General features: G+C 49.4%; 1 protein-coding gene and 1 long non-coding RNA gene across 3 annotated transcripts; both read right to left on the reverse strand.

Annotated features, from left to right (window-relative positions):
- Positions 1 to 1,089: 1,089 nt before the first annotated feature.
- Positions 1,090 to 5,081, reverse strand: LOC139081261 (uncharacterized protein CXorf49-like). Its single transcript, XM_070606737.1, has 7 exons — positions 4,383 to 5,081; positions 3,789 to 3,992; positions 2,918 to 3,077; positions 2,323 to 2,399; positions 2,019 to 2,064; positions 1,366 to 1,407; positions 1,090 to 1,290 (listed from the first exon to the last, which is right to left on the reverse strand). The coding sequence occupies exons 1-6, from the start codon at positions 4,965 to 4,967 to the stop codon at positions 1,367 to 1,369; spliced, it is 1,113 nt and encodes a 370-aa protein (XP_070462838.1). The 5' UTR covers positions 4,968 to 5,081; the 3' UTR covers positions 1,090 to 1,290; position 1,366.
- Positions 5,082 to 6,438: 1,357 nt separating this feature from the next.
- LOC139081262 (uncharacterized) lies at positions 6,439 to 12,863 on the reverse strand. Of its 2 annotated transcripts, XR_011536380.1 has the most exons (4): positions 12,747 to 12,863; positions 12,342 to 12,421; positions 8,474 to 8,651; positions 6,439 to 7,182 (listed from the first exon to the last, which is right to left on the reverse strand). It is a non-coding gene; the product is annotated as an uncharacterized lncRNA (long non-coding RNA). The 2 variants fall into 2 exon arrangements; XR_011536381.1 differs by lacking the exon at positions 12,342 to 12,421.
- Between the last annotated feature and the right edge of the window lie 6,383 nt (positions 12,864 to 19,246).

Genomic DNA, 19,246 nt, shown 5'->3' on the forward strand with positions numbered 1-19,246 from the left:
CATCTCCAGCCAAATCCGTGTCACGGAGGTGCTCCAGCAGTATGTGAAGGGGATCGTGCGGGAACACTGAGACCCACCAAGCACACTTGCCATAGAAGCCGCCCGGCCACTCTGCAGTCCAGGGCATAGAGAAGACCAGGCTGGAGGAAGGCTAGGACCGGAAGGACGTGAAAGCTCCTATGGCGAGACCATCCAGTTCTGGGTGCCGGCGGGCCCTTTCCCCCGCGTTGGCCCCACAACAGACTCATTCCCCGACAGCGGCCCAGAGAGTGACCTGCACTTTTCTTCTGTGTGCCCAGTACGTTCCCTCCGGCTCCACGAGCCACCATCGCACGGGGCTGTGACTTCTGCCTCCACCCCTCTACTGAAACCAAGGAGGGAGAACTGACAGGTTTGGGAAGCGAGTGTCAAAGGTGAGGGCTAAAGAGAGGAGGAAGAAAACGTGCAGGTTCCTGCCTGAGCTGTCTGTGCGCGTGGCGCCACCAGAGGGAGGCAGGGACCACGCAGAGAGGACTGGGCCGGGGAAGGGGGAAGAGGAGCTCAAACGTGCTCTTTAGCACCCATGCAAGTACAGCTGCAGGGGCGGCCAGTGACGGGCGGAAAGCCACCCAAGGCATCAAGAGTCCTCAGACCACAAAGCGGGGTGGACGGGAGAAGCAGGGCAGTGATCCCAGTGAGGGAAGGGAAGAAGGGACTGGGGCTCTGGAGGGGCTCCCGAGTTCCTGCTGAAGGCAAGGGGAAGAGCCGCGAGGAATGGGAAACCTGGAGACCCCAGAAGAGGAGATTCGGAGAGAAGACCAAGGGGACCTGCAGGGGAAAGCGGGTAAATGCGAGTGTGGCTGGGCGGCGCCCACACAGAAGCCAGAGCCCAGACCCCGGGCACCCTGCTGGCCTGACTGCAGGGCTCCCATCAGAGGCTGGCCCAGACTCCCCACAGGGAGAAGGCCCACACAGAATGCCAGGGCTCCTCTTCCGGAAAAGGCTCTGAAATGCGGCAGTGCCCCAGCCCGCCCCAACCCCTCTGCCTGCCCCGACCCGCACACCCCCACACCCTCCCCACCCCCGCCCCAAAAGAGAGGACAGACCACAGAATATGAGAGGTTCTTTAATGTGAAACTGCTGTGAACTGGGGTGGGGAGGGGGCAAGAGAAGGGGAGAGGAAGCCCAGGCTGAGGGAGAACAGGAGGGAACCAGCTTGGCCACAGGTCCCGGGCTCCAAAGGCACCAGCTGCTTCTCCTGCGGGAAGGTGCTGGGCTCAACCTGGAAACAGAGCGGGGCCGGGGAGGAGCCTGAGGCCAGGGTCCGCCCCAGCCCTCCGGAAGAGCCCCGACTGTGGGAAGGGGTCTGGTGTGTGGAACACTCACTTCAAAGGCTCTGGAACTTGTCAGCCAGGGACAGGACGGCCGCTGAAACAGAGAGAGGCCTAAGCAGGCACTCCACCCACAGGGATCTAGAAGCCCGTGCCCCTGTCCCCGGGGGGGACGGCCTAGCCCTGCCCCTGGAAGCCCCTCCGGGCCCTGTGCAAGCAGCCCCGGGCCGGACTCAGTCACCCACCACCTGAATTCCGTGGGGGAAATGTTTTCTAAACGAGAACCAAACGTGCCAGTGGGTCTCCAGCTTTGGGGCATGTCGGAGCCACTCGGAACTCGTCAAATGAACCAACACACGGCAGCGGACAAGGCACACCAAGCAGCCGGTACAGGGAAAACCAAGGAGGCATCTCTGAGCGTCCCAATAGGAGGAGATCTCTAGGCCTCGTTCGCGTCGACAGTGCGCGCGTGCAGGGCAGACAACGCTTTCCTATTTGCACAGGCGCTGGGCTGTACCTGACAGCAGGCTCCAGGGCCAGGCCTGCTGGGCTCTCCTCCCCACGGGAACGTTGGTCCCTGTGAGGCCGCCTGCCCCTGCGCCCGCCAGCCCCACCCCGGGGCCCTGAGTCCTGCACTAAGACACCGCAGGCGGTCCCGGGGCCCCTGCCCCGGCCCCTGCCCCAGCCCCAGCCAGAGGTGCCTCATACCAAGGTGCTCTTTCAGGTCGCCTATTTCTCTCTGTAGCACGTGACACTAGGCCGGCAGACACCAGAGAAAGAGAAACGATTAGTATCTGCTGGCCTCCTCTCGCCTCGACCTCCCCTCTCCCCGGGACCCTACCTCCGAAACCCCAGCAGCTACACTGGCAGGGGCTCCTCGGGGAAAGGAGGTGCGCTCCCCCCGCGGGGTGCGGGATGGGGCGCGGAGGGGGACACGTATGTCAGCTGACCCTGCACACCGACCCCACCGTCTCGTTTGGGCCTGCATCTCTAGGAGCCACGGAAGCAATACCCGAGGACAGCCCCGTGCTCCACGTGGTTGCTGCTGCCTTTGCCGTCCTGGAGGTCGGTCAAGTGGTTCCTGGTCACCTGAGTGGGAAGGAACAGGACGTCCAGCTTCCAAGGCTCCCAGGGAAGTGGAAAGTGAGGCAGCACCACCCTCTGCTGGCATGGACTTGCCCCTGCTCTGCCCCGCAGCTCCCATCTTCTCTCAGGGCCTGCCTCGCCTGTCCTGTTCCCCAGGGGCAGCCCCAGTGCCACTGTGCCCCCCAGGACTGGGGCCTGTGTGGGACTCTCCCAGAGCCGCAGCCACAGCCCGTGCCCCGGGATGAGCCCGCGGCCCAAGAGAACTCAGCAGAAAAGGCTTTGTCCCGCGGAGAGTCTACGTCCGGAGTCGCGGTTTGGGGCGCTGCTAAGGACTTGCGCCCCTGCAGAGCATGATGTGGCTGAAGGCCAGCCCCGTGCATGCCCCGCCTCCTTGGGAGAAGCTGCCTGGGTAGGCACCGAGGCCTGGGAGCAAGGCTGAGCCGCCAGCAGAGCCAGAGCCAGAGCCTTCCCTTCCTGTCCGCTCTCCCCTCACTCGCGGCTCACTCACCCAGAAGACTCACCGGAGGGTGCAGGCCCCCTGGGCACCGTATTTCCCTGGCTCCGGGCCAAGCACTGTGGGTTTCCCGCAACTTGGGGAGCGGCTCTGGTGTTGAGGTGGCCACTGCTGCCTTCTGGACGACGCACGCACCGACTACATGGCCCTGGTCTGTGTCCTGGAGGCTAAAGAACCATTTCTCACCCATTTGGACCGGGGATGTGAGAGCGTGTGAGAGAGTGTGAGTGTGAGAGTGTGAGAGTGTGTGTGTGTGTGTGAGAGTGTGTGTGTGTGTGTGTGTGTGTGTGTGTCCGTGTCCGTACCCAGATGCGTTTAGAGGCTGGGGTGGGGCAGGGAACAGGCCAGGGAATTCAGAGGCTGATCTCATCAGCACTTTCGCCCTCAGTCAGCTCCAGGCCAGGAGGCAGAGCTGAGCTGGGGAGAACAGTGGGGCACTGAGAAAGCCCAGGTCTCCTGCAGAGAAGGCTTGGGGAACAGCTAGGAAGTAGGATCAGGAAGCCCGGGAGTCTGAACACGGAAGCTCTGCGGCCCAGACTTTTAAGGGGGCCCCGGGTCCCAACCAGCTACCAGTCCTCCCTTCCATCCCAGCTCCTCTCTGGGGGAGGGCGCAGGAAACAGGACCAGGGTCGAGAATGGTGGCCGGCAGACGCGCGCGGGCGCACACGCGCAAGCACCCCCCCCCACACACACACCCCCCCCCCCATGCAGTGCTAGCTTCACGTTTCCCCTTCTACGACGACCCCCCTCCGGCAACCTAATGACCGAGGGTCCCCAGTGACCACCCCCGAGGGAAGGGCAGAGGGAGCATGGGTAAAGAAGTCCCCGATTGGGGTGGGGGCAGAGGCGGGGAGAGAGGAGGCGCAGGGCCTACTCACTTGGCCCCGCGGGGCTGGGTCGCTGTTTGGGTCAATATCTTCTCCCGCCACCTCCACCGGCTGAGACTCCATTGTCCTCCCGGCCACAGATTTCTTCCCAGTGCCGGGCTGCTTGGACTGCTTGGCCCTCCTGCACCTCACAAGCAGCGGGACGTCAGAGACTGGCGGGAACGTGGCCGGGTCCAGGGGAGCTGCCGAGGCTCTCTGCCCCCAGGAAAGAAAGGTTCTCCCTTGGGCAACTTGTGAGGCAGCCCCCAGGGATTTCTTCTCCGGGGCCGCCTTCCTCCAGGGAGTCGCCCGGGACAGGACGCCGCCGGCGGCGGCCGCAGCAGCGGCCGCTGCCTGGTAGCTGGGCCTCTTCCCCCCCTTGCCCCAGACCACACACTCTACTTTCTTGGAGGAAGAGAAGTCCAGCTCTCCAACAGCCCGCCTCTCCACAGCCAAGGTGAACGCTCGGGCAGCGGAGGGCAGGAAAGAGCCCGGCACGTGGAGGAAATTCTCCCTGGCGGGGAAACTGGAGCGTCTGGGGGGGTCCCCAGGATGCTCGGGGCCGTTGGGCTGGGCTTGGCCGCCTTCTCCGGGGCAAAGGCTCACCCTCGTCCGCTGTAGCTCGCTGGCCTCGTCTGATGGCTCGGGGTCGGAAGGCAGCCGGAACGGGCCTCCCGCCGAGGGCCGCCCGCGACTCGCAGGGCTGCCCAGCCTGCTCCTCCCGCCTCTTTTAGGGCTGCCCCAGGCCGGGCCGCCCTCGGGCCCAGGGAGCGGGAGCAGGGCGGCGGAAGCCGGCTGCGACGCCACCCAGCTAAGGGCAGGCGCGCCGGGGCCGCCGGCACCTGGCTCGAGGCCCGCCCACACGGTGGAGCCTCGGGCGGCGCAGCTCTCCGGGGACCGGTATCTGCAGACGCCCCGCCGGGTCAGCTGCTGCACGACGTTCGCCGCGGCCCGCGGCGCCGGGCAGGACGCGCGGTCCGCCGCCGCGTCCCTGCCGTCGGCCGGGCAGCTGGGGCGGCCCCCGGGCTGGGGGAAGCCGCCCTCGCCCTCGCCGCTCCGCGGCGCCCCCAGAGCAGGGCCTAGACCGACTGCCCGCAGGGCTCCGGGCTCGGCGGGGCGGACGCCGGCCCGCGCCCCGCCCTCCGGGCCGAAACCCGCGCCCCAGACAGACCCCTCGTCGGGGGAGCTCATGTCGGGAGTCCGGGGGGGTCCCCGGCCGCCTCGCGGGAGACGATGGCCCCGGGCGCGCTGGGACGGGTGGCGGCGCGCGTGCGCGCGCAGCGGCGAGGCCTTGGGGGCGGCGGTGGGGGTGGGGGACGCCGGCCCTCCCCAGACGCGGCGCACGAGATCGCCTCAAACCACGCGCGGCTTGCGCGCGCCTTCGACGCCTGCGCCGCGCCCTTCGCGTGGGTCCGCCCCCGCCAACCAGCGCGCCCCTTGTGGGCCCGCCCCCCGAGGCCCTCCCCTATCGCGTCCAGGGGCCCTGGGGGCCTCCGAAGCCCCTCGCGGGCCGGCAGTGGGAAGCCCGTCCCGTGCCTGAGTGCGGCCGTCGGGGCGCTCGTCCCGCCTCTTCCGAACAGCCCGCCTCCCCGGCACAGGCTACCTTCCAGTAGCAGCCGCGGCTCTGAGCCCCGGTTTCCCGCGTACGGAGCGGGGCAAGGCCGGCCCCGGGCCCAGGGGGGCATGCGGTGGGGCTTGTGAGGGGACACGGCAGGCCCCCGATGGGGCCCGTAGCGCACGAGGGATGGGCCGGCCTCTAGTCCACAAGATGTACGACCCCATAGGAGAATGGGCACAGGCAGCCCGCAGCCAGCCATCAGGGGTCGGCGTACTGTTTCCGCCGTAAAGGGCCAGAGAGCAAATGTTGTGTTTACGGCTGTAGGGTCCCTGTCGCAACTGCTCGAGGACGGTAGCTGCTCAAATCGGCCATGGTTGTGTGCTCAGGCCGGTTTGGGGGTTGGGCCGGGGTTTGCCCCGCGTCTCTCGGCCCCTCCCCCACTGCGAGTCAGTTCAAACGAGGGGGAATCCCAACACCCAGTGCTCGCCCCAAAGGGTGGTCAGCGTCGCTGGTCCTGGAGGCGAGACAGAAAGCCACAGATCGGTTTTCACACGCCACGTTTGCAACAATCCAAGACCTTCGCCCTTCTAAGGTGGGGGACGTCACGAGCAAACCCGTGCTTTTGACCGTCGCAGGGGGGCCTGGGGTGGGGAAGGGGCCCTGGTTGTGGCAGCGGGGCAGGAGAGACATTTGGGAGGGTCGTTTGGCAGCGTCCAGGAAAAGAAACTTCTCCCACGCGGACTCCGTCGGTGTCTGGCACTCTTCTGAGCGCCGTAGATAAGTAGTCACGCGTCCTCAGGACAAGCCTAGGATTCAAGTAGCCACTCGTACCGCCCTCTTATGGTGGAGGAAACAGGCCCCAAGAGGTTCGGCCAGTGGCCCAGGGTGGCTCGGCTTGTTGGGGTCAGTGGCAGGCTTCAAACCAGGCCGTCTGGCTGCAGAGTCCTCGCTTTTGCTATCGAACCTCTAGTGAGTTGGCTCACCCTTTGCAACGCAAGCCAATCTCACGCTAGGTGTAGTGGAAGAAAAGAGGACTTTATTTTGCACGGCGCTGAGCAAGGAGAAAGGGCGGCTAACGCTGAAATCCAAAACGCCCCGAAAAGCTAGAACTAAGAGTTTTTATTTGGGGTTTTAGGTAGGGGAGGGGGAGCATATGGCCCTTTTGGTCAGAGCTTTTCCACCAGCCTGTGTTTGGCCTTGACACTACGTGCAGAGAGGAGGGAGCCCGTGACCTTGCTGCTCAGCTGCTTTCCCACCAGCCTGTGGCTCCTTGTGGGGAGGAGATAGGGAATCCACGTGGTTGTCCTTGGCATTTGTCTCCATAAAGGCGGTTGGTGGGTTCTGGAGCCAGGAAGCCAGGGAGTAAGCAGGGAATGGGTGCTTTGGTTTTAACCACGTAGATGCTGGGTTTAACGATGGTGTAACCGAAAGTTCGGTCTCTGAACCCGATGCCTATCCAAATAACGAGAACAGAGTCTTGAGTGGAAGAGGAGAGGTTTTTACTGTGCCAGGCACAGGGAGCAAAGCAAGGGCTCATGCCTCAAAAATTGCCAGCTCCCCGATGAGGAATGGGTAGGGATTTTTATCTGGGGTTTTGGGTAGGGGAGGGGGGAACATGTAGCTTGTGCAGCTCGGTGCTTTCCCACCAGCCTGCGTTTGGCCTTGAGAGGCTGCTTGCAGCAAGGCAGGGGGGAGGGTGAGATAGGAGGATGGCAGGTGGGCGTCCTTCGCCGGTGTCTCGTCTTCTTGTTTGAGGCGGGTTCGAGCGCCGGGAGTCGGAGTCGAGGAGTTGAGGTCTGGGGAGCCTCCGCTCCTTGATACTCTTGAGACAGCGGCTTTCCTGGCAAACTCAAGGACACGTGATTAGCTAAACTTTAGTGTGCCTCCAACTCCAGGCCACCTGGGCTTTTAACAATTTGTAGCTCCCATTTGGTTGTAAAGCTCAAGGAGTCCAAGTTTAAAGAAACAGGTATTTGCATGTGAGTGGAGCTAGAGAAGCAGGAAAGGGGGTGGTGGGTTTTAGTTTTAACGCCGTATACGCTGGGTTCAATGTGGGGGAACTGATATCAGGGCTGATGTTAAGAGCCTGTAACACTGGGAAAGTGAAATCAGAGCTGGTATCAGTTTCCCCTATTTTATGTTCATCCCTCATTCTTGAGGGATTTGGGGCTGTGACCAATTCAGCTACTTACTTCCTGCTGAATTGGGGCCTAGGTGGTTTCATCTCACTGAACCAGTCTCTTAATAAGGTGGTGATGCAGGTGTGTCCCCAAAGTTGGGCCTGTGTCATGTAAGTAAGTAACCAGGTATCTAATAAGAAGTTTCCCCAGAGAAACAAAAAGAGAAAAACAAGGTTAACGGTTGGAGCAAATTGTAAACTAGTTCCTGAGCCCAGGAGGCAAGCAATCGAGATTCCTAGAAGTCAGGGTTGAAGCATCCTTTGCAGTTTGAAATGTCTCCCATGGTGTCATCGGGCACTCAGGTAGCTTTTCGAGTGGCTCACACAGCGGTAGACATGAATCTCTCTTAAGTTTATGTTAAGTCCTCCAGCTTCAGTTTGCAAGGCTTCAGGAAAAACGGGCAGGTTTAGTTTTCAGTGATTCTGAATGAAAATGATGGGAAAAAACCTGAAAATGTTGGTTTGGAGGCTTGTAGCCAGATGTTTCAGGAGACTAGAAGAATTCAGGATCCAGTCCAGTTAACAGATGTAACAAAGACCTCAGAGACAATTGACAGAACCAGAATCCAACATCTACACGTGTGTATTATAGTTTCTATTGAAACATAATCTTTCTCTCTAAAATCACCCTTTTATAAAGATAGCCAAATTAAGACTAACTGGTTTGCAAAATAAGTCAAGTTTTAAGAAGTTTGGCATAATTATTTACATAAGTGCAGCAAGAATAGTAATTGATTATATAGGCTCTTTTAAATCTGCTTTGCTGGAACCTTTTACGAAGAGCCTCGAGTTGAACTTCAGAGGCCTCTGAAGGTCAGGAAAACCAAGCCAAGGACTTGTCATCAGATTCCACCTGCAGTACCTACAGATTTGGGTGAATTCCTCTCTTCCTGAGGTTCCCCAAAATATTGAGGTTCCTCGCACCTGCCAGAGGGAGTGGCATTCTTTACTCAAACTTACCAGGTTACTGGGAAGCCATAAGCAAGGTACCAGGCCAATATTTCCAAGTGGCTTTCTTCCAGACAGTCCACCTTCATTCCTCAGAAGCTGTCTTGTCACATCTGAGCCTGTACGTCTTTCTCAAATGTGATGTTCCAGTCAAAGCCTCGGTATTATAACCCGTGTTTCCAGTTGTGTCCTGTTATAAGAAGAACAGATTGTTATTGGACTTATGCAAACAACCATATTGCCGTGAGAATAGGAGTACTTACCCACCAGGAGTATTTACATTTTGGAGGGCTCAGATAGGGAGAAAAAGATAAGTGCTTCAATCTTGCTTACAAATTGCTATAAATCGTGGTTCCTTAAGAGATTAGAGAAAAAGGTTTTCTTAAATCCGAAAAAAAACAAAGCATCAAAAATCAGCAATATGTCAAGCAAAAGGCCATAAAAATTATAATCATCCTCATCAGTTCATTCAGTCCCATGTAATTGGTTCTTGATCTCAATCTTCTGTCAGCAGTTTCATGAAGTCATCCGTTTCTCTGTTAGGGCTGTGTAATTTCCTACCCAGTTCAGTTTTGTAATCTGCAAGTTTATCGGAAACCTGTATTCTAGAGTGTTAGAGTCCTTTCCATGAATCTCTCTGAAGATGAAACATATTTGCGAAAACATCAGAGTAAAACAACTGTCTGTAAATAACAAAACATTCAAAAATGGTAATTGACAAAGACACTTGACCATTCTTGTGACGTATAATACTTTGAGCTAATAGCCAGAATCACGGCTGACAATCAGAACAGATCGGAATTTTAGATAACTTTTAAAATACTTACATCAATAACACTCATTCACAAAGTACCATTTAAGAGAGTTTATCATTACTGGTTTGACAACGCTTCCCGTGTAATCTGATATGCCAAATAAGCCTAATTAGCTTAGTGTTTTTTTCTTATAGGAAGAGAGCAGATCTCTCTGAGAAGTCTCAGTGGCCCTCTGAAAATTCCCAGAGAAACTGTTCCTCCTCTTCCAGGTCAAAAGAAAGCTTTTATTCAGGACTCGAATATTTTTGTGTGTCGGTGGGGGGAGCTTGTCAAAAATATTAAAAGCTTTAAAACATTTGTCCAGATAGGAAACAAAGCTCACCGTGAAACCATGTTCAGGTATCTATTCACAGTGACAACAGAAACAGTCGAGGGGAAACAGAGTTAAAATAGTCCAAAAAAACCCACCTTTGTATAGTCTTTTTATCAAGAGCAGTTTAAAACTTTAGGAAAATTATCCTTTCGAGAAAGAGGAGCCCCAGTTTTAATTTTGTACCAGTTTAATTTGACGTATAAATTTATTCAGTTAATAAATTCATTTTAATCACAGCCAACTTGACCACACATAAAACTCTTTAGGGTTTTACTTTCACAAACTTTGTGTTACTTTTTTTACATTCAAAATTTATCCCTGTACTTTAGGACAAATTTACCTTTCTTAACTCAAGAAACAAAAATATTCCCATTCTTTATACCATTCTTTATATTCTTTTTTTTACCGAAAACATACATTTTACTTTTCTTATACATGTGTGTTTTTTCATAGAAAGTTCCTCAGCACACGTAAAACATGTTTATCAATAAACCTAAGCTTTTTAGTTTCTTTGATATAAGAAACCAAAGGCAGACAAATCTATGCTTAGTAGTTAACCTTTACTATTTTATCTTATGTGGAAATGAGCCAGCTACCCAATAACTTTTATTATTTAACTTAACTTAGTAAAGCTATAAAGTTTAAGTTTGCAAACAGATTTTGGAAGCTGTTTTTTTTAAGTATGCAGACTATAAAACATAATTATTGTTCAAAAGTTTTTCAAAAAACTTTTATCCTTTTAATTTATCTAGTTTACCTGTCTTGAGCGACTATACTTAGGTCGTCTACAAAAACCTCATGAAAGATCAAACAAAATTAGCTATTATACTGAGTTATTAGTTTTGCTGATCTATTTTGTTAACAGAGATAACATGAGCTCATCTGACCAGTCAACCCAGGCTCTATGTCTGCATCGTATCCAGTGCTGATAACTCAGAGGACGGGGCTATTTTACATCAAATCAGCAAACTCAGATAGGCTTTCGTTTACCAAAGGTCAATTTGGATCATGTTAAATAACTTTGTCTTTTAGAAGTTTTGACATATTAATCAAAGACTGCATTTCATTGTGAATCCTGTCTTTTCTGAAAGAGAAGTCTCCCAGAATGGCCATTACAATTTTAAGTTATCTCAAAGGTTTACTTATTTTTACTTGCTTAATTTTAGATCAGGAGTTTCGGGGGAGCTGAAGTGAAGCTCAGCTTGCTGGGAAGCTCAGCAAGAGAGGAGAGAAAAGCAGCAGATTTGGCTTCAGCTGCTTATTTATTTATTTATTCAGCCTTTTATTTTCTCTTAAAGGGGCAGAAAAGTATTTCTGATTTTATTTAGAAGCCTCAAAAGATTAAAATAGGCTTTCCATTGTTGTAGCTGGCTTTTTCCATTGCATACATCAGTTTTGGTATGCTGAAATTGGCTCATTTTGGGCATAATAAAGTCAGATCGCCTTTAGCACGTCTAATTAACATAGCCTGTAAGGTGGATTTGTAAGCTTTTACAATATCAGGCAGGGCAAACGTTCCCCAGTGAGACATAATGTTTATCCCCACAACATGATCTATAATACAATCAGGAAAAAGAGCTGTAATCATTTTACATAACTCCCATTTAAATATACCAGTTTTTACAAACTTTTATCTTAATTTTTCAACTCTTAAGCCCCTAATTATAACTTATATTAGAAATTCCATTAGCAAGTTTTGGTATTACAATATTATGTAGGGAAGGCATTCCCGGTTAGACATAACATCCATCCCCCCCATAAAACATCCTGGCAAAGTTGGTGTAACCTCTTTCTATAATATTAGTTTAAATAGTTTTAATTTTTATAGTCTTAGCAACCTTAACAGCTTAACTGTTGCCCCAAACAATTGTTGGTCAGGGTTTTTTTTTATTGTGATTTCCGCCTCCTGACCTTTTAAAATTTTTCAAACTGGGGTGAATAGAACTGGTTTGTCTGATGTTCTTTAATGTTGGGGGCCCAATAGAGGGGGATTCCTTTAGCCCATCCAGCCTTAAGCAGTGTTTTATTAAAACCTTTGTTTTAGTTTTATTTACATCTGTTCCATTTATCCCAGTCTTCATTTTAATAACTAACGATTTCCATCCTATTGGGATGAGTCCTGTGACTCTTCTCTTTCTGGTTTCTCTTTGTTAACTTAATGTTTTCATTAGCATCTGTAAGACCATGAGAAGAAGCTGAGACCCACCTCACCCAAGCTGGATTAAGTTCTTAAGACTAGTCATTGTATTTTTCTTTTAATTTGGTCTTTTCATAGGTACCAATGAAACAACTGTTTATGATGAGAGCTCTCTAGAAAGTTTCCCCACTTAAGGATCCATTGTTTGGCCATCTTTTTCTCCAGAGTCTAAAGAATATTGTGGCCATGTGGTGTTACAAAAGAAAATCATCCCTCTTTAGACATTGGCTTTTAGCTATAGATCGACCAGATAGCCAAAATTTTCCCCAAGAGGCTCCTAGGTGCAGTAGACACAGCACCTCCAATGATAACATTTTAAAAGGAAAGACAAACAGAGAAATAATAACAAATACCAAATAAGCGTGCTTTCCCAAAAACCCTCGACCACAAATGGAAGCCAAAGCCAAGATCAAGACCAAAACCAAAACCAAAAGCCAAAGTGCTTCCAGTCCCAGCTTAGTCCATGTCCTACACTCGGGAGCACCCAACAAATGAAGATCCGCAACACAGACCTTCCCAAATGAGCAAGGACAAGGGACCCACTGGGGAACTTACCAAAATGTGGCCGGGGTGTTGTAATTTCAAAACAAACGGAGCCCAGAGGTCTACCAGGTACCCATTATTTCTGACCAGTCCTGTTGGAAAAGGTTAGCAGAAAGACAAAACAAACAAACAAACAAACAAACTAAAAAACCTACAGCTACTTGCAAGAGTTGCCTTCCTAAGTCCTGAATCTAGTTTCTTTCACCACCAAAGCAAATGCACCGTGGGCCAATGATGTCTGGTTAGCAGCCAGCCACTTAGGGCTGTCCCTGAGACAAGGGGCTCAGGCAGCTGCAGGACAGCTTCCAAGAGAGGCCTTTAGCCAGAGGCTGGTGTGCCACAGGTGAGACATCGACTTGGGACATTGTCCCATCTGGGTCATCAAATGGGTATCAACCCTGAAGTGAGCTCACTCACCTGTAGTGCTGCAAGCCAATCTCTGACACCAGGTGCAGTAGAAGAAAGTAGGACTTTATTACTGCAGAGCACAGAGCAAAGAGAAAGGGCTGCTAACGCTGAAATCTCAAACTCCCCAAAAAACTAAAAGTAAGGGGTTTTATTTAGGGTTTTAGGTAGGGGAGGGGGAGCATATGGTCTTCTTGGTCAGAGTTTTTCCACCAGGCTGTGTTTGGCCTTGAGACTACCTGCAGAGAGGAGAGAGCCCATGACCTTGCTGGTCAGCAGCTTTCCCACTAGCCTGAGGCTCCTTGTGGGGAGGAGATAATGAATCCACGTAGTTGTCCTTGGCTATTTGTCTCCATGGGGGTTAGTGGATTCTGGAGCCAGGAAGCCAGGGAGTAAGCAGGGAATGGGTGCTTTGGTTTTAACCACATACATGCTGGGTTTAATGATGGGAAACTGAGATCCCAGCAGGTATCACTTTGAGCAGTAAAGCTTAAAACTGGAAAAATGTCCGTTGTCTCTATGACTGGGCACATCCACTGCCGGATACATCTGGAGAGTCACTGGTATGTGCAGTGTCCAAGGACACGTGCACAAGGATGTTGGTGATGGGGAACACTGGGAGCACTGTAAATTCCCATCAGTAAGGAAATGGATGAATGCAACATGGCCTGTGCATCTAGGAGATGAAAACTCCGCAGTCAGAGGAAGGCATGAGGCATGTTCACGGCTTTCAGAAGCATCCTTGTGACTGCATTCAGGAAGTTGCAGACCAAGGGATTTGGGTACACATTTGCAAATTAAAATAACAACAACAACAATGACGACGACAACAAACCAATCCCATGTTTGAGAATACATATACGTGGATGTACCAGTATGTTTTAAAGGTCTGGAAGGGCTCACAAAGAAGGCTTAAAGGTGGTGGTGGTGGCAGTGGGGGGGGGGGCGCCAGTTGTCTGTCCCATTTTCCTGAAACTACCGGTTGCCAGCTTCCCTGGCCTGAGCTGTCCTGATATCTGGGAAGTGGCCCCTCCCTTGCTTTCTGTAAGGCCCTCCAGGGTTAGAACTGCCCTTGTTTGCCACTCAGCCCCTATTCCACAGCCCTCTAGTCCTTCCCTACCTTCCTTCCTCTTTCCCATTCATACTCCTCTGTCTTCCCGTTGCCTCTCCCTCCTGCATCCTACTCTGGCTGATCTCCAAGAGAGGCCTGGGGTGTCTGGACGCCTGTTGCCTGCGGGAACTCAAAGGCCCAATTCCTGTGCGTCTGCCCTTGAGAACCCTACCGTGCCGGAGAAGCTTACAGAGCAGGGGCGATTGGGAGCACTCTACATCTGCCATCAGCGTCCTCAAGGGTGCCCCCCACAGTTGCTGCCTGTGTGTGGCAGTGCCCTCTCCCACCTCTCCCCATGCCTTTTAGGGACTTGGTGTGCTACTTCCTGCATGCTGAAGTGGCTAACAGAGGATACAGCAAAATCTCCTGGCCCCACCACCGTCCTAGGCAACACTAGTGATGGATCCAGTGAAGCCTCTGGCATCCCTCTCAGCATTTCCATTCCTTCTCTTCCTCCCTCCTGCTCTGCCATAGAGAGAATCCTAGAATTCTTCACACCATCTCCACTCTCTTTTTCCCTGCAGCTCTCCTACCTCCTCTTCCCCTGAACCCTATAGGCCTGCAGAGGTGCCACCAAACTCTGCTTAACACCCGCCCCCCCCACCACCACCACTGCGTTTGCTCACCATGATCTGTTACTGTGTTTGACTTAGCATCTTGAGTTTCTTCCACCCCAGTGGGGTTCAGAGATTCACTTTGGCCTTCCCCACCATGATAGCTCTTACTTCACCGACTGGTGACCCAATGTGGGGTTATTTCTCTGACTGCAAAGTGTATCACTTACAATTGTCAACTTGTGGACTGGAGACATGACCACCATGTTGGTTCATGGACCCAGTCAGCTCACCATGAGCTGATCTGTATCCCCAAATCTTTTTATTAGCTGGCCTTCACATGCCCCACTCTAAGAGGACTCGAATGTGACACTTTGAGTCTCTGGGATCAATGTGTGGCTCAGACCTGTGTCCGATCATCCTAGAAATGTCTGGGTATTCCTCTTTCCCCTGTGTGAAGTCACCTGAGATATGGCAGTCACTCACTTTAGGGAAGGACAGTGGCATCATAACAGTATATGTAGTCACTGCCTTGTGTTCGGGTCCTTCCTCCTCAGGACTCATTTACCTCTTCAGACAGCGGGGCTGGTCTCTAGAGGCCCACCATGAGTCACTTTTTTAGTATAAACTAGGAGGTGTGGTCCGTGGGGTTCATCATGATAACAAAAACACTCCTATCACTTGGGAAATTACTGGGCTTTTTTTATTGAGATAACATTGGTTTATAGCATTATACAAATTTCAGGTCTACATCATTATATTTCAGTTTCTGTGCAGATTACATCATGTTCACCACCCAATGAGAAATTACCATCCATCACCATACGCATGTGCTCAGTCGCCCCTTTCACCCTTCTCCCTCCCCTTTTCCCCTCTGGTAACCACTAATATAATCTCTGTATCTATGTGTTTGTTGTTGTTGTTGTTGATTTTATCTTCTGTTTATGAGTGAGATCACATGGTATTTGACTTCCTCCCTCTGGCTTATTTTGCTCAACATAATACCCTCAAAGTCCATCCGTGTTGTTGCAAACAGCAAGAGTTCATCTTTTTTATGGCCGAGTAGTATTCCATTGGGTATATATACCACATCTTCTTTATCCATTCGTCCCTTGATGGGGACTTAGGGTGTTTCCAAGTCTTGGCTATATAATCATAATGCCACAATGAACATAGGGGTGCATACATCTTTACACATTCAGGGTTTCATGTTCTTTGGATAAGTACTAAGCAGTGGAATAGCTGGATCAAATGGTAGTTCTATTCTTCATTTTTTAAGGAATCTCCATACTGTTTTCCATAGTGGCTACAACAGATTGCATTCTCACCAGCAGTGTATGAGGGTCCCCTTTTCTCCACATCCTCTCCAACATTTGTTATTTTCTTGTCTTGTTAATTATAGCCATTCTGATGGGCGTGAGGTGATACCTCATTGTAGTTTTGATTTGCGTTTCCCTAATAATTAGTGATGTTGAACATCTTTTCATGTGCCTTTTGGCCATCTGTATATCTTCTTTGGAAAAGTGTCTGTTCGATCTTTTGCCCATTTTTTTTATTGGGTTGTTTTTTTGTTTTTGAGATGTATGATTTCCTTATATATTTTGGAAATTAACCCTTTATCAGATACATGGTTTGCAAATGTCTTCTCCCTATTGTTAGGTTGTCTTTTCGTTTTGTTGATGGTTTCCTTTGCTGTGCAGAAGCTTTTTAGTTTGACGTTGTCCCATTTGTCTATTTTTTCTCTTGTTTCCCTTGCCCGGTCAGACATGGCATTTGAAAATATGCTGCTAAGACTGATGTTGAAGAGCATACTGTGTATGTTTTCTTCTAGAAGTTTTATGGTTTCAGGTCTTACATTCAAGTCTTTAATCCATTTTGAGTTAATTTTTGTGCATGGTGTAAGATAATGGTCTGCTTTCACTCTTCTGCATGTGGCTGTCCAGTTTTCCCAACACCATTTGTTGAAGAGACTTTCCTTTCTCCATTGTATGCTCTTGGCTCCCTTGTTGAATATTAGCTGTCCATAGACGTGTGGGTTTATTTCTGGGCTCTTGATTCTGTTCCACTGATCTGTGTGTCTGTTTTTGTGCCAGTACCATGCTGTTTTAATTACTATAGCTTTGTAGTATTTTTTTTCTTTTTCATTGCAATTTTAATTACGATAATGGTAGATTCACATGCACTTGTAAGACATAATACAGAGGAATCTCGTGTAGCCTTTACCCAGTTTCCCCTGATGGTAACGTTTTGCAACACTGCAGTACAACATCACAACCAGTGTATTGTCATTAAGACTACCATCCATCTTATTCAGATTTCTCCAGTTGTTTGCTTTGTTTCTTCTAATAATTTGGAAATTTAAAATTTTTATTCCACTTTTTTGCTTTGTAATCATATCTATCTTTTTAATTGAGATATAATTAACATATAACATTGTATTAATTTTAGGTGTACAACATCATGATTTGATATATGTATACATTGTGGAATGATCATTCAAATAAGATTAGTTAACATCTATCAGCATGCATAGTTACAAATATTTTTTCTTGTGATGAAGACTTTCTTCTTAGTTGAGGTCATAATACTTTAAAACATTGTGAAATTTCAGTCATACATTATTATTTGTCAGTCACCATATAAGTGCACCACTTCACCCCTTGTGCTCACCCCCCAACCCCTTTGCCCTGGTAACCACTGAAGTATTCTCTTTGTCTGTGTGTTTGTTTATCTTCCACATGAGCAAAATCATATGGTGTTTGTCTTTCTCTGTCTGGCTTATTTTGCTTAACATAATACCCTCAAGGTCCATCCAAGTTGTTGCGAATGCAATGGTTTTGTCGTTTTTTATGGCTGGGTAGTATTCCATTATATATATATATATACACCACATCTTCTCTATCCAGTCATCAGTCGATGAGCACTTGGGTTACTTCCACGTCTTGGCTATTGTGAATAATGCTGCATTGAACATAGGGCTGCATAAGTCTCTTTGAATTGTTGGTTTCGAGTTCTTTGGATAAATACCCAGTAGTGGTATAGCTGGGTCATATGGTATTCTACTTTTAATTTTTTGAGAAATCTCTATACTGTTTTCCGTAGTGGCTGAACCAGTTTGCATTCCCACCAGCAGCATATGAGGGTTCCCTTTTCTCCACAACCTCTCCAACATTTGTTGTTTTTTGTCTTGTTGATTATAGCTATTCTAACGGGTGTAAGGTGATATCTTAGTGTAGTTTTGACTTGCGTTTCCCTAATGATTAGTGATGTTGAGCATCTTTTCATCTGCCTATTGGCCATCTGTATATCTTCTTTGGAGAAATGTCTGTATCTTCTGCTCATTTTTTGATCGGGTTGTTTGGTTTTTTGTTGTTGAGTTGTGTGAGTTCTTTATGTATTATGGAGATTAACCTCTTGTTGGATATATGATTTGCAAATATTCACTCCCAATTAGTGGGTTGTCTTTTTGTTTTGATCTTGGTTTCCTTCACCTTACAGAAGCTCTTTAGTCTGATGAAGTCCCACTTGTTTATTTTTTCTTTTGTTTCCCTTGTCCGAGTAGACACAGTATTCAAAAAGATCCTTTTAAGAGCAAAGTCAAAGAGTTTACTACCTATTTTTTTTCTAGAAGTTCTATGATTTCAGGTCTTACCTTCAAGTCTTTGATCCATTTTGAGTTAATTTTTGTGTATGGCAAAAGATAGGTCTACTTTCATTCTTTTGCCTGTGGCTGTCCAGTTTTCCCAACACCATTTATTGAAGAGACTTTCCTTTCTCCATTGTATGTTCTTGGCTCCCCTGTTGAGAATTAGCTGTCCATAGAAATGTAGGTTTATTTCTGGGCTCTTGATTCTGTTCCATTGATCTGTGTGTCTGTTTTTGTGCCAGTACCATGCTGCTTTTTTAAAACAATTTTTTATTGAGTGAATGATAGGTTACAATCGTGTGAAATTTCACTTGTATATTATTGTCTGTCAGTCGTGTTGTAGATGCAACCCTTCACCCTTTGTGCCCACCCCCCACCCCCCTTTCCCCTGGTAGCCACTAATCTGTTCTCTTTGTCCACAGGTTTAAATTCCTCATATGAGTGGAGTCATACAGAGATTGTCCTTCTCTATCTGGCTTATTTCACTTAACATAATTCCCTCAAGGTCCATCCATGTTGTTGCAAATGGGACGATTTTCTTCTTTTTTATGGCTGAGTAGTATTCCATTGTGTATATATATATACACCACATCTTCTTTATCCAATCATCTGTTGGTGGGCACTTAGATTGCTTCCATGTCTTGGCTATTGTAAATAATGCTGCAATAAACATTGGGGTGCATAGGACTTTTGGAATTGCTGACTTCAAGCTCTTTGGATAGATACCCAGTAGTGGAATAGCTGGATCATGTGGTAGTTCTACTTTTAGTTTTTTGAGGAATCTCCATACTGTTTTCCATAGTGGCTGCACCAGTTTGCATTCCCACCAGCAGTGTATGAGGGTTCCTTTTTCTCCACAACCTCTCCAACATTTGTTACTATTTGTTTTAGTTATTTTTCTCATTCTAATGGGTGTAAGGTGATATCTTAGTGTAGTTTTGATTTGCATTTCCCTGATGATCAGCGATGATGAACATCTTTTCACGTGCCTATTGGCCATCTGTATATCTTCTTTGGAGAAATGTCTGTTCATGTCTCCTGCCCATTTTTTGATCGGGTTGTTTAATTTTTTTGTTGTTGAGTTGTGTGAGTTCTTTATATATTATGGATATTAAGCCTTTGTCGGATGTATTACTTGCAAATATTTTTTCCCAGTTAGTGGGTTGTTTTTTTGTTTCAATCCTGTTTACATTTGCCTTGA

The sequence above is a fragment of the Equus przewalskii genome, unplaced genomic scaffold (genome assembly GCF_037783145.1).
Source record: "Equus przewalskii isolate Varuska unplaced genomic scaffold, EquPr2 contig_11116, whole genome shotgun sequence".
NCBI classification, from domain to species: Eukaryota; Metazoa; Chordata; class Mammalia; order Perissodactyla; family Equidae; genus Equus; species Equus przewalskii.